General features: G+C 35.8%; 2 protein-coding genes across 3 annotated transcripts in view; both read right to left on the reverse strand.

The window, feature by feature from the left end:
• The window catches only part of LOC116023011 (uncharacterized RNA methyltransferase BH0687), a 9,980-nt gene extending 1,766 nt beyond the window's left edge, over window positions 1-8,214 (reverse strand). For both annotated transcript variants that reach the window (XR_004099340.1, XM_031263945.1), the window contains exons 1-8: window positions 7,731-8,214; window positions 7,236-7,478; window positions 6,264-6,422; window positions 5,643-5,752; window positions 5,207-5,315; window positions 4,393-4,548; window positions 4,135-4,250; window positions 3,894-4,060 (exon numbers count right to left, since the gene is read on the reverse strand). Coding sequence is in view for 1 of the 2 variants with exons in the window: in XM_031263945.1 (XP_031119805.1) it covers window positions 3,894-4,060; window positions 4,135-4,250; window positions 4,393-4,548; window positions 5,207-5,315; window positions 5,643-5,752; window positions 6,264-6,422; window positions 7,236-7,478; window positions 7,731-8,123 (1,453 nt within the window). In the remaining variant the exon portion in view is untranslated. The remainder of the gene's footprint in view (window positions 1-3,893; window positions 4,061-4,134; window positions 4,251-4,392; window positions 4,549-5,206; window positions 5,316-5,642; window positions 5,753-6,263; window positions 6,423-7,235; window positions 7,479-7,730) is intronic.
• A 403-nt stretch (window positions 8,215-8,617) lies between these two features.
• LOC116023777 (IAA-amino acid hydrolase ILR1-like 1) lies at window positions 8,618-11,383 on the reverse strand. Its single transcript, XM_031264788.1, has 5 exons — window positions 10,926-11,383; window positions 10,380-10,505; window positions 9,867-10,181; window positions 9,388-9,516; window positions 8,618-9,234 (listed from the first exon to the last, which is right to left on the reverse strand). The coding sequence occupies exons 1-5, from the start codon at window positions 11,265-11,267 to the stop codon at window positions 8,827-8,829; spliced, it is 1,320 nt and encodes a 439-aa protein (XP_031120648.1). The 5' UTR covers window positions 11,268-11,383; the 3' UTR covers window positions 8,618-8,826.
• Between the last annotated feature and the right edge of the window lie 8,028 nt (window positions 11,384-19,411).

Here is a 19,411-nt window from a genome sequence, read left to right on the forward strand (position 1 = left end):
CCCCCCCCCCCCCCCTTCAAAGGTTTACATAGCAATCTTTGTAACTATGCACCCGATTTCAAAGATAGAAACTTACACAAAAACTCAAAGTAGTAGAGAGCATAAGTGAAAAGAAAATCTTGGTCTATCTAAACTCATGAATGAAATACCAGAGACCAAAAGAATATGACCACATATTATCTAAACAAATCATGATCACACACACCAGCTTGTGGATGAAAAATAACCCAAGACAATGTTATTCAGTTAGTTTATAAATACGAGGGGTAGTTAACTTTTTACAAAAATCCCCCATAAATGCAAAGGCATGATGACGGAGAAAACACTTAGGGCAAAGACTTGACACTTAAGTGCTAGTGTGTAAAGGATTGAACTAACACGTAGTGACACAAAGTATTCCCCCATCTAGTGAGTAATGAATCTTGAACTACTAGATTGGAGACTTAAACTACAGCGGCATGTATCTCACCTTTAGAACTTGTGCAAGTTCCACGATAAATAACATATATTTTAGCCCAATTGAACCTCAGGATGCTCATGAGTGCTCTAGAAAGAAAACCCATCGTCTTTCATAAAAGGCAGCTAACCCATCTCACTCAAGTAGGCAATTTCATTAAGTCTATCTCAACATAGACTACCTAGTTAGAGAATAGAGATATAAAATCATTAAGAGCTCGGATAAGTAGTGAATCCATCAAGTCCGCCTTAGTAGGACCACCGGTCTCATACTAATTTGTGATTCTTTCCATGGCTTTGTTTGACCGCTAGAGTGGAAACCACTACGATTCCACGAATTCATCACCTACTGGGTTTTAAGTCATTCCCCTCAACAAATTGACAACTAACATTATAATTAGTCTCTTTATTAAGATAAGTTGATCCAAACAAGTATTTTTATTTACTCACAAGTCATTACCTTAAGATTTGCATGCTTAACATAAAATTCACTTTTATCATTGTAGACATTATTTTGTTAGTACTAACAATAGTTTGAGAGATTCAAAATAGAGAAATATAATGAGCTAGTTACCTCCCACAAAGCAGTATTTACTAGTAAATTTCTCAAGTACTCAACCACTCACCCAATTTGGTCTTTGGTACTAATACTGACTCTTAGTGGACCACAGCCATGCAGATTTACTTATCCAAATTCTATAATAGTTCCAAACTTAGTGACTAGATAATAACCACTAGTAGAACCCATTTCAACAAAGTTGGTTATGTCAAAGCATCACGATCACCCTTTAAAAAGGAGAAAAGGGGTTTCTATATCTTCAAGGTGACTCAACTAAGACTACAAAAGTATTACAATATTCTTTTTTGGGCATTGCAACGGTCCTCAACTGCCTCCCTCACGGCCTCACCACTGTCACCAGTTCTACAACCTGATACATGTTTTTAGGAGTCATCTCAGCTTTAATTTATTAGCCCTTTTAGATGTAGTTAAGACCGAGACCTTTTACAAGAATCTGGGATTGCAATTTTTGCATCCATGGCAACCAATAACTCATTGAGAAGTAGAACTCCGGGCATAGTCATTGTAAAATTGGGTGAACTGCCAACAATTTCTTGATTTGGGTGTGACGGGTTTTTTTCCAAACCAAAGATTTCTTGGACAATAGGAACATAAACCAACACCAACTTCCAATCCAAAAACCAGAAGAGGTAAAGATAAGAAAAAGATCATGGCAGAAATGGGCAGAGAGGAATAAAAAGAGGTAGTCCCAAGATAAAGTTGAAGGTGAATAAGACTCCTCCATTAATACCCAAGAGTGGACTTTGGTGGCTCATGTTAGGAGAACAAAAATAGAGAAATTTTGTTGGTTGATTCTAAAATTCACTATTCTCAACACATTCGTTTCTAGATTGTAGGAAATGTTATGTTGATAATGTGAATAACAAACACTATGCTGTGGAGTAAGAACTGCCCTAGAAGCAAATTTGCACTACTGGTGCAGGCTTGCAAAACCAGTATCATCCCCCAAGGTTAACACAATCTCTACAACCGTGCACCCAGTTCAAAAATAGAAACATACCAATAACTCCCAATAGGAAAGAGGAAAAGTGGGAAGACAATCTCAGTCTATTTGAACTCATGAACAATCCCCTTCAAATACTAGAGACCAAAAGAATATGACCACATATTATAAAAGGAAATCTTGGCCACATACCAGCTTGTGGATGAAAAATAACCACGACAAATATTGTTGCGTCAGTTTATAGATGTTAGGGTAGTTGACTATGTATTTTCTAACACTGCCCCTACCATCTGTAAACTAACTAAGCAATAATTGTCTTGGATTATTTTCATCCACAAGCTAGTGCACGGCTAGGATTTGTTTAGATTAGGGATGTTAATTGGTTAATTGTAACCGCACCCAATGAGTTACTCATTTCCCTGCCCCAATAGGGAATAAGATACCCACAATATTTGGTTAATGGTGGGAAATTTTTTTACCTATACAGGTATGTTGAGCCGAGAGGTATCCCCACTCCATCCCTGCACCCGCTCCATCCCTGCACCCACACCGATATGTGTGTGTGTGCGCGCGTAATATATCTACTACTACATATATTCTATATTTAAATTTTTATAAATAATTCTAGTATTTATAATTTTGTAGTTATGTGCCAAAGACCTTGTGGTCTAGTGGCACCCGGTGTCCCGATTAACACTCCCACATGGATGGATGATGGGAGTGGGTTCGAGCCTCAGTGGAGGCAACTGTTGACTCTTTGTGCTTCAGTAGGTTGAGAAAGTAGCTATGAACAGATACTACATTGTAACAGAGTCAGTAGTACTCAAAAATAATTTTGTAGTTATGTTTTAGTGTTTTAATTATTGAGATATAATGTATTAATGAAGTGTTTTAGATATTTTTATTGTTCAAATATATTATAAATTTTATATTAAATTTAAATTTTGTGAAATTATCACTTTCTCTATGTATTAAAAAATTGTGATATTAATGGTAAAAATAACGCAGCAGGGATTCCTCGCCCTCATGGGTATCACGAGGGCAGGTATGGGAAGAGGATTTATCCCCATGCGGGTGTGGGTGCAGGTGCAGGGATTGAGGTGAGAATGTGGGGGCAGAGACGGGGTCCCGGGGATATGGCTCATGCCCTTGCCCCTACCCCGCTCCATTACCATCCCTACTTTAGATAATATGTTGTCATATTCTTTTGGCCTCCAATATTTAAAGGAGACCGTTCATGAGTTTAGACATACACTTATCCTTTCAACTACTCTGAGTTAGTGTAAGTTTCCATCTCTGAACCGATTGCACAATTATGAAGACCATTGTATTAACCTTGGGGGGTGACGCTACTTTTGCAAGCATGCATTGGTAGAGGCAAATTTGCTTTTAGGGCAGTAGTTACTCCGTGACACAATGTTTGTTATTCACGTTATCAGCATAAGGTTTCCTGCATAAATAATGTGAAAAAACAAGTACAAATATATTTACTCCCCCAAGTCTTGTGGGAGATCAAATCAGACAATCCCAAGGAGGCAAGGATACCAAGTACTCATATTTGATAGTTGTATTGCAACATACATCTTATAAGAACCATGGGAAGCTTTCTACCTTTCAACATTTTGGTTCAACTAACTTTTTTTCTTATTTTCAATTTTCTTTTAATTGTTTTTCTTTAGTTTATCAAGTTTCTGGCTCCTACTTTTGTGTGGTTGATGCCATGACTTAAACTATTTCAAGGGAATAAGTCACAATTATTTTCAGTATCATACCACAAACCCATTTTCCCTGAACCCTGATTACTCTATCTTTGCTTTGTTAATTGTTATTGCCTTTTATTAATTTTAGTGGAATTACTCTAATTCTCTATACAAAAGAAATTAAAACATTCAACCCAAAGAAATCATTAAAGACCTGTAATGACAATGTCAGGCTTGGGAAAATTGCTGCCAAAGTTTTCATCAATCTTGTTAAGATCTCCTTCAATGAATGTTGCATTACAGATTCCATTGAGCTTTGCATTCTGATTTGCATCTGAGATTGCTTGAGCAACGACTTCATAACCATAAACATGCCGCACTCTATCAAGAAAATATTCATTAGTTTGAGATCAGTGAAACATCACCCCCTCCAGTTCAAACAACAGGAAATTTACCTTTTGGCCAGAGTAAGACCAATGGTTCCTGTCCCACAGAATAGGTCAAGAACAACTTCTGAGCCATCTCCTTTGAGAGAGGCACAGTCCTCAATTAATTTGTAAAGAATCTCTGCCTGCAAAGAGAGTTTGCACTTATCATTAGTTCACAAGTACAAAAGGGAATCTTCTACTGTTTGTCCCACAGTCCCACCCCACCCCCAAAATCCTCTTAGGGTTATTCTAAAAACTAGTGCCAATCTGTTGTGAAAGAATTACCTGGTGTGTGTTTGTCTGGAAGAAAGAGTTTGCTGAAATCTGAAAAGTAAGCCCTCTTAAACTCTCTGTGATAGCAGATTTGCCATACAATGTGTATTCTTCCTCGCCAACAGATGTGTTGCCTATAGACGTATTCACATTATTAACAATGCTTACCTGTGTGACATCAACAGAGCAAAATATGAATGGAAAACTAAAAGGTGCTTCTCTAGCATTACCAACACAGACATTTTAGTTAAAGCATATGCAGTCAGATAAAGTTAGAATAGTCAATTGTGACAAAACAGAGGTTTAAAACAGAAAACTAGAGGCTAGTAATCACTGATCAGAACTGGAAAATGATGGAAAATGAAGGAAAAAGATGTTTCTGAGTTCTGAAAAATATAATTCTGTGTTTCTTACTTGCCTTTACTACAATGGCATACTGCCATATATATACATGTTGGAAACCTCTATACTATTGATGTCATTTCATCTTTCTATGCTACACTATTGAAGTCATTTCATCTTTCTATACTATTGATGCCATTTCATCTTCCTATAAAGGCATAATATAATAATACACATGAGAGAAGACAAGCTTCCTCAAATTCTGCACTACTTTCCTGCTGCCTAAGTCTAACTTTGCTGCTGCCCAACACTAATATACTGCACAACACTACTGCACACTACTGCACAATACTACTGCACACTACTGCACAATACTACTGCACTGACAAATTGTACCAGATCAGCTCTTCTAATCTGTATATGAGTGCTTCTCCACACTACAACATAAGAAGTATTTTGCAGTTAACGTTTCAGGTTAGCTTACCACTTCAGGGATAGTTGCAATTTTCTCCACAATGGGTTTCAATAGCTCTGGGCTGTACGAAGAGGTCACAAAATTAACCATAAGCTCAGGAAGACCAGTTTTGCAATCCCTGAAACCGAAATTATAGATATTTTGTCAAAATGAGATCTGTGACTAACTTTGACCTCCAAATATCAAAAATTTAAAAGTACACATATTTTCCTAGACAGCTTAACAAAATGGCTAAAATGGTTGAAGCTTCATGCTTTTTTGTCTCAAAAACAGATATCAGTAGACTTCTCCTTTGGTTCCTTACATATTTCCATTCCCAAATAAAGGAATGGACCATTTTATATTAACATTAAAATGAGAGAATTAAGTGTGAGAACCCAAAACAATTTTAGGTTCACTGTCACACCAACTGGAAAAATGAATAATAAGATATTAACACAAGTACCTGCCGCTTCTCAGCATTAGATGTTTCAGATAGCCAGAATGAGAGTGGACATCATAAGGAGAAAGGCCAAACTCCAGATCCCTCCAATATTCTTGCACAGTTGCAAGAACCTAAATCAGAAATAGACTCATAGATTCATATAGGAAAGGGTTTTAAAACTCTCATTAATAAAGTCAAATCTTGAGTCAAACCTAAGCAGTACACCAATTATATCAACAACGACTTGCTGAAGAAAGTAGCGCAGGATACCCATCCCAAAGTAAATAATATAATTAAATTATAAACGCTGGGGAAACACGTCATTTTCATTCTAATCAGAAATCTTATTTACTCTTTCATTCTCATATCTAGTTTCCAGTTTTTGAAGAATTCCAAATGTAGGTCAAGATGATACATGGGTTAGAGTGGTGTGCTTACTTGTTAGAAGCTTTTTGTTTATTAAGTGAAAACTACATAGAAACAGCACTCTAAGGAAACTATCTTATTTGACATACACTTGTTAAATTGGTAAGAATCCGAAACAGTTAAGACCACAACTTCTAGTTAAATTTTGTGGATACTGGTTTGTTGTGTATAGTGTTTTTTTTAATTAAAAGAAAATACCCGAAGAAAACAGCTTACCTTGTTAGCTGGGTCACTTTGTAATAAACATTTGTTGACATTCAGAACCTTATCAAAAAATCCAGGAGCATGCAATCCTAGAGCATATTCTCTAGCATTTTTGCGTTCCTGTAACAGCTCTGCAGGTACCCAGCCTTTTGGGCCAAAGGAGAACTCCATCTGCATCTCAAGGGAATAAAAATGTGAAGATGAATTTAAAGTCATGAAAAAATATTCTTCTACCTTTATCTCTCACCTTGCTTGAAGTTCTATCACAATATAAAGATGAAATTATGATTGGTTTAAAATCAAATTTTGGCCACTGCCTGGAAACAAGCCAGAAATTACACACACACACACACACACCCAAAAAAAACGAAACAAAAAAAGGGATAAGTAACAAACAAGACTTCAGAGGGTGTCAAGGACTTCCACGGCAATAGATCACAATGCTCATTTTAGTAGACCATCAGCACAGCATCTTCAGAATACAGATTACAGGCAATGAAAATTTCCCACTAAAGTAAAAATTTTAAAAAAGGGGAGAAAAGTTCCATATAGCAACAATAAGGTCAAGCAGATTATAGCATTAATCTAACAGTTCAAACAATACTCCATACGCTCTGTGGTTCTTCACTTCTTATACTCTATTTACTATCCTTTCTTTGCAACAAAGTTTTACATTGACCCCCAAAAAATTCAATAACTAATAAAAATTATCAAGCTCCACTAACACCACATAATGTATTTTGTACTATCAGCAAATTTTTATGCATACAACTGCATTCAATTCTTCATTTTAAACTGAGATCCTTTCAATGGAGATTAAAATAAAAATGCCAAACATCATTTCCAAATAGAAGAGTTGAGCTACTATTATTTATTTACTCATTTACCAAGATTCCAAAGTAGCGAGGTAAACTTCAGAAACCAAAACAAATAAAATAAAATAAAATGTCAAATTGGATCAAAAGAGCTGAACCCTTTACTAACCTTGTTTCTATACCCAAACTGGATATCACAAGGAACAATGGGTTTCATCACATGAGCAAATTCTGGATTTTGATCCGAGAACTTGCCTACATGTACAACAAGCTCATGAACTTGTTGCTCTTTGGCTTTGAGCTGAGCTTCGTATGATAAATTCTGGGTCTTGCAACCTCCACAATGTGAAGCATATTCACATGGCGCTTCAACATAGTCCCAATGAGGTGTAATGGTCTTCATTTTCCTAACCTGTCGTCATCAACCAACATAACATCATTAATCATCTCATCAAATTCCAAAATTTTCACCTTACAAGGAACAAACTTATTAAATAAAATAAAATAAAATAAAAACTCAAAGCACCTAATGCTAACCATTTTTGAAGTTTCAAAACCCAATCTTATAGATAAAGTATCAAACAAAAAAAAAAAAAAAAAAAACTAAATACATAGATAAAATTAAGCTTCTTCGTGTGAATGACAATGGAAATACGCAAAGAACCTCAGCATAATTGTCTTTTTTGCGAGTGACGACGCCAATGAAGCGTTCTCCGGGGAGAGCACGGTCGCACAGTACCACGAAGCCAGAATCGGCGACCTTGCAAACGCCTTTGCCTTTGAACGCTAGAGATTCACAAACCAGCTCCAAGATCTGCCCTCGCCTAGGAAAAAATGACTTTTTCGCCTTATCATTTCTGTTGTTACTGCTAGTAGTACTGTTAGGTTTTTCTGCTGTTGTGTTCAGCAGAGTGTCGTCGGTGTCTTCGACTGAGGAGAGAGAAGAAAGTATCGAGATAGAACGTGGAGAAGGAGCAGGTCTTCTCGTGGAACAGAGGCTTTGTAGCCATGGCCGTGAAGGTAGACGGTGGAGGCCAAAGCTCGGCACTGCCGCCATTGTTGGGCTAAGAAGCTGTGAGAGTGAGCTCGTAATCGAGACGAAATGAATGGATTGCGCAATCGGGTCAGGCGTCGAACTGGATCATCTATTCATCGGTGCCTGTGGATTTTGCTCTCTAAACGGCCCATTAATTGATTCCAATTTTGATTCATAATTTTGTTTTGGGTTCATTAATTTCATAATCTTTTGTTATTTGCCTCGTCTCGATGAGCTGTGGACCACGGTCCAAAATCAACGCCCTACGTAATTTTTTATTCACGCGATCCACTGTAATATACGTTATTCTAACTTATAATATACATTATTTTAGGTGGACACTAGTCCAAAACTAGGTGTAACTCTTATATTGCGGTTGTCGTGGCTCCAACTGAACTGGTAGTGTGGGCCATTAATTTCATAATCTCATCTTACAAAATGCATATAGGTAAAATATATAAATAACAATAAAACCTTTAGGAAAATGACATTTTAGTACATTTTTGACAAAGATGTAAAAGAATAATTCATGTAAATAACTAAATTAAATAGGAACTTGGTACTGTATATGATTATCCTGTAAACATGTATAAGGAGTAATAAATCATAAATGTACAAAATATTACAAAGACATCAGAGATGTCTGCCATGATACTGTTCAACCACTGCCAGTACAGATAAATGCAGATGGGATTTCCATTGATGGGTGTTACCAACCATGGGTTCACAATTCTTGGTGATTTCTTCTATTCAGTAAAGCATCTTCTGGCTGGTTTTCAAGAACATACCTAACTGCCAATGATGCACCAAGTGCAGCGCCATAAGGTAGGGCGTCTTCGCTGATCTTAAAGTAGGGGGAGTGTGCTGATGCGAGTTTTATGTTCGTGTCATCCTTTGCCCCGAGAAAGAAGAAGTAACCGGGCATTGTCTCCTGATAAAACGCGAAATCTTCAGACCCCATAAGCGGTTCCATGGCTTGAACGTGGGAGCTTCCGAGCATGTCACTTGCAACTTTCTCAAAGTGATTATGCAGGTCTTTGTTGTTTACGGTTGGCGGGCTAATCAGGTTGTCATCTGCGAAAAAATTAACAGTTGCATTGCACCTCTGAACAGCGGCCTGTCCTACGATTACCTGTCAGTAGAAAGAACTAGTTTTCTTTATCGTGTGATTAGACAACTGAGATAGCATTTTCAGAGGATGTAAGGAACATTTGCATTAGAATTGGCGTGAAACGGCTAAAAGTACCAACACAGTCTCATAATCATTCACAAGTACGAGTGTTACCTCCTCAATACGCTGCTTCAGATGCATTAAGCTCTCCATTGAGAAGGCTCGGAAAGTGCCACCGATGGTGACAGAATCAGGGATAACGTTAAACGCACCACTTCCTTCAAATTTACAAACTGTAACTACCTACACATGTGAACAATGATGAATAAAGCAATAAAGCCCCTTTGGTTCAAACTGAAGCAAACGTGACTATTAGAAAGCATGGCGTTCAGAACAGTCTTTCAATTCTCCCTGATGAACTTTTACCACCATAACATAGTTGAATCTGTTTGTGGAGGTGTTGAGAATATAATATTTAAACATAGATGTACAATTCAACTATCTACTTAAACTTTTAGCTGAGATGGAGCACATGCTTCGATTTAGTATCAGAACCAACTCCATACCAAAGGTGAGGTAGTGGTTAGGAGACTCTAAAAAATTTTGTTGTCATGCACAAAGACATGCAAGCACAGAAAGATATCGATGTAAACCTGAGCGTCTAAAGGGTCAGCTTCCCGAGAAACAAGATGCTGTAAGCTGACTATCACGTTTGAGGCTGCAAGAACCGGGTCTATTGAGTGCTGAGGAATAGCAGCATGACCGCCTTTTCCACTGATTACAGCTTCGAAAATGCCAGCCCCAGCCAAGAGAGGCCCTGGTCTGGATCTCACTTCACCGACAGGTAACAAAGGATTCACATGCATACCAAAGATTGCCTCGACATTTTCCAGCGCTCCAGCATCCATCATTTGCTTAGCCCCGGCCCCTCCTTCCTCCGCTGGTTGGAAAACAAGCAAAACTGTCCCCTGTCAAAAGTAAGGGCAACTATTTCAGGTTTTGACACGAAGATATAAAGTAGAGATTCAAGAATGATTTTGTTTAGGCAGTCAATTGTGAAATTGTAATGTCAATATTCTGGACATTACTGTGCCATATATACACCAAACAACCTGTATGCAACATAGACTGGCTAATAAATAAAAAGGGATGAGCAGAAGTAAAACCTTCAACATATTTGTATGTTCCTGAAGAATCTTCGCACCACCAAGAAGCATAGCAACATGTGCATCATGTCCACAAGCATGCATTTTCCCAGGGTTCTTACTCTTGTGCTCCCACTCCACCATTTCCTAGGGAAATTTGCAACCTTCAAAATTTATGCACTCAATTCTTCTAATAGCAATATGCTATATCTGAGGCAGTAATTTCCCCTACATTATCAACTACATAGTAACTCAGAAATTTTCATATACTCCCTTCTCCTCTTTTACTGGTCACACACATTTCACTTTTTGGCACTATATATCAAAAGACATTTAATGATAAAATTTTCAAGAATGCATTCATTGTTCCAGACTAGATTGTCCATAGCTGACTGGTTCAAACAAAAAGGCGAATAGATTGTTCCGAATTTGTAACAGTGCGATTACCTAGTCAATGAGGCTAGGGTTGCCCTAAGATTTTCATCTCTTAATATTAAGAACAACAGTCAAATCCAGGAAAGTTTAGCATGTAGAAATGGAGCGAACTGAGAAAAAGTAGACGCGTACCTCCATGGCCAGAGCATCCATATCTGCTCTTAAAGCAACAAAGGGGGGGTTTCCCGAACCAACGAATCCAACAACCCCAGTTCCTGCAAATGGGTGCTTGTAGGGAATCCCCAGTTCATCCAATTTCTCCCTGATAAGCTTACTGGTATCAAATTCCTCGAACATCAACTCGGGATTTTCATGTATCTTCCGCCTGATCCCGACCATCCAATCGGAAACCTCAGTTTTCTTGGCAAAATTAAGGAAAATCTGAGGGATGGCCTCGGGTGTAAACGAAGAATCTGACAAAACTACGGGAGAAAACGAAAAAAGAGCAAAAATCAAGAACAGGGAGAAGCTCATGATTTATTTTGATTTGCGAGGAGATAAGATTGAGAGAAGGGGAGAAGTGTGATTGAGTGAGTGAAGTCTGTTACCATGCTTCAGAAATGAGATGAGAAAGATGAATGAAACACAGTCAGCATTAAGAGGAGTTCTTTATTACGCAAGTGACAAAATTGCCGCAATCATGCCCTCCGCCATTTTTGAAAAGGTAAACTGGAGCGCGAGGCACGTGTGAAATTAGAGGTGTCACTGTGAGATTGGCCCTTGGCCACGTAAGTTAGGTCAACATTTGTTCACGAATCAGATTCAGGTTTGACCTACGTCGTGGTACTTAGATCTGGTCACTCATTCGATTTACAATTCCAAACTGCCTGTTCATGATTGATGATTCACAGACATGAAGAAAAAAGGAATAATGTGACCCTATTAAACCGTCAGCTGGACGCCAGGACACAAAATTTGAAAGAGAATAAGGGTATGTTTGGAAACGGGAAAATGATTTTCGAAAATCATTTTTCGAACTTTCCATGTTTGGCTACACTTGAAAAACTCAATCAACGGAAAATAATTTTCATTGACGGGGGAAAATGACTTCCGCACAATTGACTCTTTTTGGGAAAATTTATTTAAGGAGCTTATAGCTTATTTTAAGCTACTAATAAGCTATAAGCTCTGTTTGGTAATGTTCTCAAAATAAGCTAGTAGCTTAAAATAAGAGCTTATTTTGAAACGCTACTTGGGGTAGCTTTTCAAAATAAGCTAGTAGTTTTTTAACTTTTTTCCATCTTTATCCTTATTATTTTAAATAAATGACATCCTTTACCTCTCTCAATTAAAACCCTTTTGACATTTTCTTTTCATTATGCTTCGTTGTAATTTCAGTTTGATATTTATGTTTGAACATTAATTTTTGTATGAACTAATCTTATGAATTATAAATATATTTTTTTACTTTATATATTTTCAAATATATGTTCTTACTTTATATTTTATTTAAATATATTAATTTCATTATTTTATATTTTAATATATAAACAAACCTATTTAAATTTTAAATTGTTTAAATTGTGTGAAGATGTCCTTTTTAGTCTTTTTACATTTATCAGCTTATCAAAAAGTTAATTTTACCAAGCACTTTTAAACATAACAGCTCTTCAGATTTCAGCTTTGAGCTTATAGCTTTTCAGTTTTCAGCTACTTTTCAACTTTCAGTTACCTTTTCAGCTAGGTTTGCCAAACATAGCCAATTTGGGCAGAGGTCATTTTCCGCCTTTTATTTCAAGAAAGAAGAGACGTTTTCAGCGGAGGAAACCAAAGTGCTCTGGTTTCTCGTCGGAAACCAGAGCACTGCTCTTTGGTCAGGCGAGAAACCAGTCTCGCTGCGGGAAATCAGAGCACTGCTATGGTCCGACAGAATCCATATCTGGTTTCCGTCAGAAAACGGGGGGTGAGGTTTGACGCGAAACCAGAGCGCACGGCTGGTGAAAAAAAAAAAAAAAAGAAAGAAAAGAAAAAAAAAAAGAAAAAAAAGTGTGATGCGCCCGGCTGAACGCCATTTTTGCGCGAAACGCACATTGTTGCGCATTCATCTGCCCTTGACATATGCTGCAAGACTCACAAAAAACCTCCTTCTTGCATCAAGAGCTCTAATTTATCTCTTTCCCTTATCTCCACTACGTCACCTATGCTATTCTTAAAAATTGTACACAATACACCATGGAGATGGCCTACAAGCCTAAGGTTCTTATGCGGTTTATAAATTGAACGATTTCATTCATGTGCCATCAATTAAACTTTTTTAAAAATTTGTTTGTTAGTTTGCTTTAACTTTTAGATATAACTAATTTTAATTAAAAAATCAAAATTGTAATAAATATTTATATTATAAATACATATTTATTGTTATTTATTATTTCATCTCTTTGTTGTCTCAACTCCTTAGGTGTGTCTCTTGGAGTTGCCTTTGTTTTCTCACAATTGGTCTTATAATGTCTTGATGATAAATGGTGTAGCTTTTCGTTTTGTTAGGCCATTTGCGAATCGTGTTGCCCACATTATTGATAAAGAAGCCATTTCTGTAGTAGGTTGCAGTGAGTGGTTGAACACTTCGCCTCTTTATTGACAGGGAGATCGACTGCAAATAAGATGGAAAGTTTGCTTGGNTGGGCAGAGGTCATTTTCCGCCTTTTATTTCAAGAAAGAAGAGACGTTTTCAGCGGAGGAAACCAAAGTGCTCTGGTTTCTCGTCGGAAACCAGAGCACTGCTCTTTGGTCAGGCGAGAAACCAGTCTCGCTGCGGGAAATCAGAGCACTGCTATGGTCCGACAGAATCCATATCTGGTTTCCGTCAGAAAACGGGGGGTGAGGTTTGACGCGAAACCAGAGCGCACGGCTGGTGAAAAAAAAAAAAAAAAGAAAGAAAAGAAAAAAAAAAAGAAAAAAAAGTGTGATGCGCCCGGCTGAACGCCATTTTTGCGCGAAACGCACATTGTTGCGCATTCATCTGCCCTTGACATATGCTGCAAGACTCACAAAAAACCTCCTTCTTGCATCAAGAGCTCTAATTTATCTCTTTCCCTTATCTCCACTACGTCACCTATGCTATTCTTAAAAATTGTACACAATACACCATGGAGATGGCCTACAAGCCTAAGGTTCTTATGCGGTTTATAAATTGAACGATTTCATTCATGTGCCATCAATTAAACTTTTTTAAAAATTTGTTTGTTAGTTTGCTTTAACTTTTAGATATAACTAATTTTAATTAAAAAATCAAAATTGTAATAAATATTTATATTATAAATACATATTTATTGTTATTTATTATTTCATCTCTTTGTTGTCTCAACTCCTTAGGTGTGTCTCTTGGAGTTGCCTTTGTTTTCTCACAATTGGTCTTATAATGTCTTGATGATAAATGGTGTAGCTTTTCGTTTTGTTAGGCCATTTGCGAATCGTGTTGCCCACATTATTGATAAAGAAGCCATTTCTGTAGTAGGTTGCAGTGAGTGGTTGAACACTTCGCCTCTTTATTTTGCAATCTGTTTTTTTTTTTTCTAATTTAATGAATTAAATTTTTGTTTCAAATTTTTTTTTTTTAAAAAATCTTATTCACCAAGAATATTTAAAATGTTTATTGTGATTTGTGAGAAGTACTTTGATTTTGGATTTTGGCTGTGAAGTAGACAGGGAGATCGACTGCAAATAAGATGGAAAGTTTGCTTGGAGTTTTGTTTGCCTGCTTGGCTGCTTCCATGTGTTTTGGTTAAAAAAACAAATACCCAATCACACATATAGTGACTTAAAAGATATCAACAATGACTATTTAATTTTCTTGGCATATTATCACTTAACTGGTAATGCTCATATATTTTCCCTCAATAATTGTGTGTGTGTATATATATTTTTATATATATATATATATATAGTCACAAGCAGGTGTGGTCGTGTCTTAACGTGCGATCAGTGCGGCCGCACCTTTATGTATACAGATATACACTACTCAATGTTAGAAAATGCACCACACAAATATGCACCGTTAGGTACATATCACCAAAAATGCAAATATACGTCACACAGTGTTATGAAATGTACCATTAGGGGCAGGGGAATTATGGTGCATTATTTTGGATGAGTGGTGTGTTTTGTGTAGTTTTATTGTGGTGCATTTTCTAGCATTGAGTGGTGTATGTTTGTATACATAGTGGTGTATTTTGCACCGACCACACGAGAAGGCGCGACCACATTTGAATAGAAATATATATACATATAATATGTTCAGGTGAAAGATGCGGTTGAGTGATAGCCGTTGATCACGATAAAATTAACCGTATCATATTGAACACAAATCAAAAAAATAACGCGGTGGCATTCTGGTCTTTTTGCGTATCGGTCAAACTTAAGGTACTTAGTTTTTGTGTTTAATGTGCGTCATGTTTCTTCTTAAGGTGCGTGGTTCATGCTTAGGGTGTGCAATTTACCAAAAAAATTCGGTTAACCATTAACCGAGCCGAAAAATTCGGTTCATGGAGATGGCCTACAAGCCTAAGGTTCTTATGCGGTTTATAAATTGAACGATTTCATTCATGTGCCATCAATTAAACTTTTTTAAAAATTTGTTTGTTAGTTTGCTTTAACTTTTAGATATAACTAATTTTAATTAAAAAATCAAAATTGTAATAAATATTTATATTATAAATACATATTTATTGTTATTTATTATTTCATCTCTTTGTTGTCTCAACTCCTTAGGTGTGTCTCTTGGAGTTGCCTTTGTTTTCTCACAATTGGTCTTATAATGTCTTGATGATAAATGGTGTAGCTTTTCGTTTTGTTAGGCCATTTGCGAATCGTGTTGCCCACATTATTGATAAAGAAGCCATTTCTGTAGTAGGTTGCAGTGAGTGGTTGAACACTTCGCCTCTTTATTTTGCAATCTGTTTTTTTTTTTTCTAATTTAATGAATTAAATTTTTGTTTCAAATTTTTTTTTTTTAAAAAATCTTATTCACCAAGAATATTTAAAATGTTTATTGTGATTTGTGAGAAGTACTTTGATTTTGGATTTTGGCTGTGAAGTAGACAGGGAGATCGACTGCAAATAAGATGGAAAGTTTGCTTGGAGTTTTGTTTGCCTGCTTGGCTGCTTCCATGTGTTTTGGTTAAAAAAACAAATACCCAATCACACATATAGTGACTTAAAAGATATCAACAATGACTATTTAATTTTCTTGGCATATTATCACTTAACTGGTAATGCTCATATATTTTCCCTCAATAATTGTGTGTGTGTATATATATTTTTATATATATATATATATATAGTCACAAGCAGGTGTGGTCGTGTCTTAACGTGCGATCAGTGCGGCCGCACCTTTATGTATACAGATATACACTACTCAATGTTAGAAAATGCACCACACAAATATGCACCGTTAGGTACATATCACCAAAAATGCAAATATACGTCACACAGTGTTATGAAATGTACCATTAGGGGCAGGGGAATTATGGTGCATTATTTTGGATGAGTGGTGTGTTTTGTGTAGTTTTATTGTGGTGCATTTTCTAGCATTGAGTGGTGTATGTTTGTATACATAGTGGTGTATTTTGCACCGACCACACGAGAAGGCGCGACCACATTTGAATAGAAATATATATACATATAATATGTTCAGGTGAAAGATGCGGTTGAGTGATAGCCGTTGATCACGATAAAATTAACCGTATCATATTGAACACAAATCAAAAAAATAACGCGGTGGCATTCTGGTCTTTTTGCGTATCGGTCAAACTTAAGGTACTTAGTTTTTGTGTTTAATGTGCGTCATGTTTCTTCTTAAGGTGCGTGGTTCATGCTTAGGGTGTGCAATTTACCAAAAAAATTCGGTTAACCATTAACCGAGCCGAAAAATTCGGTTCAATTAATGGTTAAAGGAATCTTGAAACTTCGGTTAACGATTAATTCAGTTCGAAAAGTCGGTTAACCGAAAATATATATATATATATATATATACTATATTTCTATTCAAATGTGGTCGCGCCTTCCCGTGCGGTTTACACCACTCAATGTTACGAAATGCACCACAATGAAAATGCATAAAAACACCTCATAGCTCCCATGTTTCTAATTGTGCATTTCTGAACACCGTGTGTTGTGTTTTTTTCATACCTAGTGGTGTGCTTTTGGTGATGTATACTTAATAATGCATATTTGTGTGGTGCATTTCTTAATATTGAGTGGTGTATTTCTTAACATTGAGTGGTGTAAACTGCACGGCCGCACGGGAAGGCGCGGCCACACCTGAACATGACCCTATATATATATATATAATTAAATATAAATATTAAATACTAATTGGATTGGAGATTTGAAGTTATGAATTTTGAATATTTGAAGTTATGGATGATTTGTATTTTATTTTAATTGGATTTATTATTTTGTGTGTATTTTTAGAATTTTATATTTTAGGTTTAAAAAGTTCGGTTAATCGAACTTTTTTTTGGTTCAGTTAATTCGGTAACACAAACTTTGGTTCGGTTAACAGTTAAAGGTTTTGAAATTTCGATTAAAACGGTTCGGTTAACCGAATGCACACCGTTACTTGTGTAATTGTGTTTAAGGTGGGTGCGCCAGTTATCCAATTGAGAACGTAAGATGCGTTTTTTTTTTTTTTTTTTTTTTTTTTAACTTAAGGTATGTCAGTCTAAAGCTTTAGATGCGTCTTTTCATAGCTTAATGCACATCATTTTTACACTTAAGGTGCGTAGTTTATGTGCTTAATGTGCATCAGTTATTTAGTTTAGAACTTAGGGGGTGTTTGGCAAACGGCTGATAGCTTATAGCTGATAGCTGGTTGGTTTAGCTAGTAGCTGATGGCTGATTGCGTTAACTGGTTTGACCAGCTGGTTGTATTAGCTGGTTATAAAAAACTGTTTGGTAAATTAACTGTTTACTAGTAGCTGATTGAATGTAAAATGACATTTAAGGGTATTATTATTATTATTATTATAAAATAACAAACACACCACCCATTTAGAAGTAAATCCCATTGATTTTAAAGGATAAAATAGTCAATATACCCATTGTTCACAACCAGCTGATAAAAAAAACTACATTCATTAGCTTTTCAAGTTTCAACTTATTGGCCCAATAAGTCAAGGCCAATAAGCCATTTACCAAACACTTCAAAATAGCTTATTGGTTGGTCAAAAAGCTAAACTTTGTCAAATAAGCTAAAATTTGGCTTATAAGCCAATAACTAAACACCCCCTTAATGTGCGCTTTTTCTTTTCTTTTTTTTAACTTAAGATGCATTAGTCTAAAGTTTTAGGTGCATCTTTCCATAGCTTAAAGACTTAAAGTGAGTCTTTATAACACTTAATGTGTGCCAATTTAACATTTAAGGTGTGTCATTTTTACACTTTACTTCTTTCAAGTTTCAACTCAGGAAGTGCATTTAAAAAAAATCATTGATTTGAGTTGTTGATCTAGATTTGATCAACAACTCATATCTGCTTCATCTTTCACCCCTTTCCGCACTTGAACTTATTCCTATATATATACTAACCACTTTTTCAAACTAAAAATAAACTAATAATTACTTGATTTGTTTCATTTTACATATCATATTTAGTAATCACTGGCCAAATTCTATTCTTTATTTTTTTTAGTATATTAATTATCTTTAATGCTTAATAGTACTTTTAATGTATTTTTATAAATATATAAATTTTATATCATAATACTAAATTTAATGTTATAACATATTAAATTAAAAATAATTTAAATTAATATTATCTATTGAACTAGACACATAAAATAGGATGAAAGGAGTATTTTTTGTTTTATTTTTCCTTCGTCTGCACAGTTTCACAGTTCACACAGTAGCACTATGTACTTTCAGTGTGAAACTCAAAAGAGAAGCCAAATAAAATTTATCTACGGAGACAATGAAAATAATAAAGATGATTAGTTTTGAAAAATTATATTTGCACTACCCCGATTGTTATTTACACCACAATTTGATAGGTTTGTTAGGTGTAAATAGGAATATTATTGGAATTTAAAATATTATTTTAATAAATTTAAATTAAATAATTATTTAAAAATGTAAAAATCAAAACATTAAAAAAAAAAAAAAACTTGCCTTTCCCCGTGAGAAGGTGATGTTTTTTTTTAATGTTTTAATTGTTTAGTTTTCAATTAAAAAAATTATTAATGGAATATCGTAAATTACATTTGATTAAGGTGGTGTAAATAATTATATTTACACTCTTATTGTTTACACAATCTATGAAATTGTTGACAATTTGTATCTTTTTGCAATTCTAAGACTATTTACACCACTTTTTATTAAAAGGTGGTATAACTAACAACGCACTTACCTTTTATTACACCACTCTTGGCAGCTCGAAATAGTCCTGTTAGGAGTCTTCGAGATCCTATTGTAGATGAGGCAATGCCGGCTCTCTCTTGGGCAAAGGATTGTGGTTGGTAGAAGATGACTATTTATTCGGATTGTCAGGTGGTATGCAACCTATTGAAAAGCTCTTCACCGAATTATTCATATACTGGCTGCGTTATTAGCGATTGTGTTACTCTGAAACGCTACTTTGTTGATGTGTCGCTTCATTTTGTTCCTAGATCAGCGAATGCATTGG

The sequence above is a fragment of the Ipomoea triloba genome, chromosome 6 (assembly GCF_003576645.1).
Source record: "Ipomoea triloba cultivar NCNSP0323 chromosome 6, ASM357664v1".
NCBI lineage: Eukaryota > Viridiplantae > Streptophyta > Magnoliopsida > Solanales > Convolvulaceae > Ipomoea > Ipomoea triloba.

What these genes read in the sequence shown, in the direction of transcription:
- LOC116023777 (XM_031264788.1), bottom strand. Translation starts at nt 11,267, where the DNA reads ATGAGCTTCTCCCTGTTCTTGATTTTTGCTCTTTTTTCGTTTTCTCCC. An exon ending in TGGATGCTCTGGCCATGGAG is followed by an intron (nt 10,506 to 10,925) that starts GTACGCGTCTAC and finishes AAATTTCCCTAG; the next exon opens with GAAATGGTGGAGTGGGAGCA. An exon ending in TGAAGCAGCGTATTGAGGAG is followed by an intron (nt 9,235 to 9,387) that starts GTAACACTCGTA and finishes TTCTACTGACAG; the next exon opens with GTAATCGTAGGACAGGCCGC.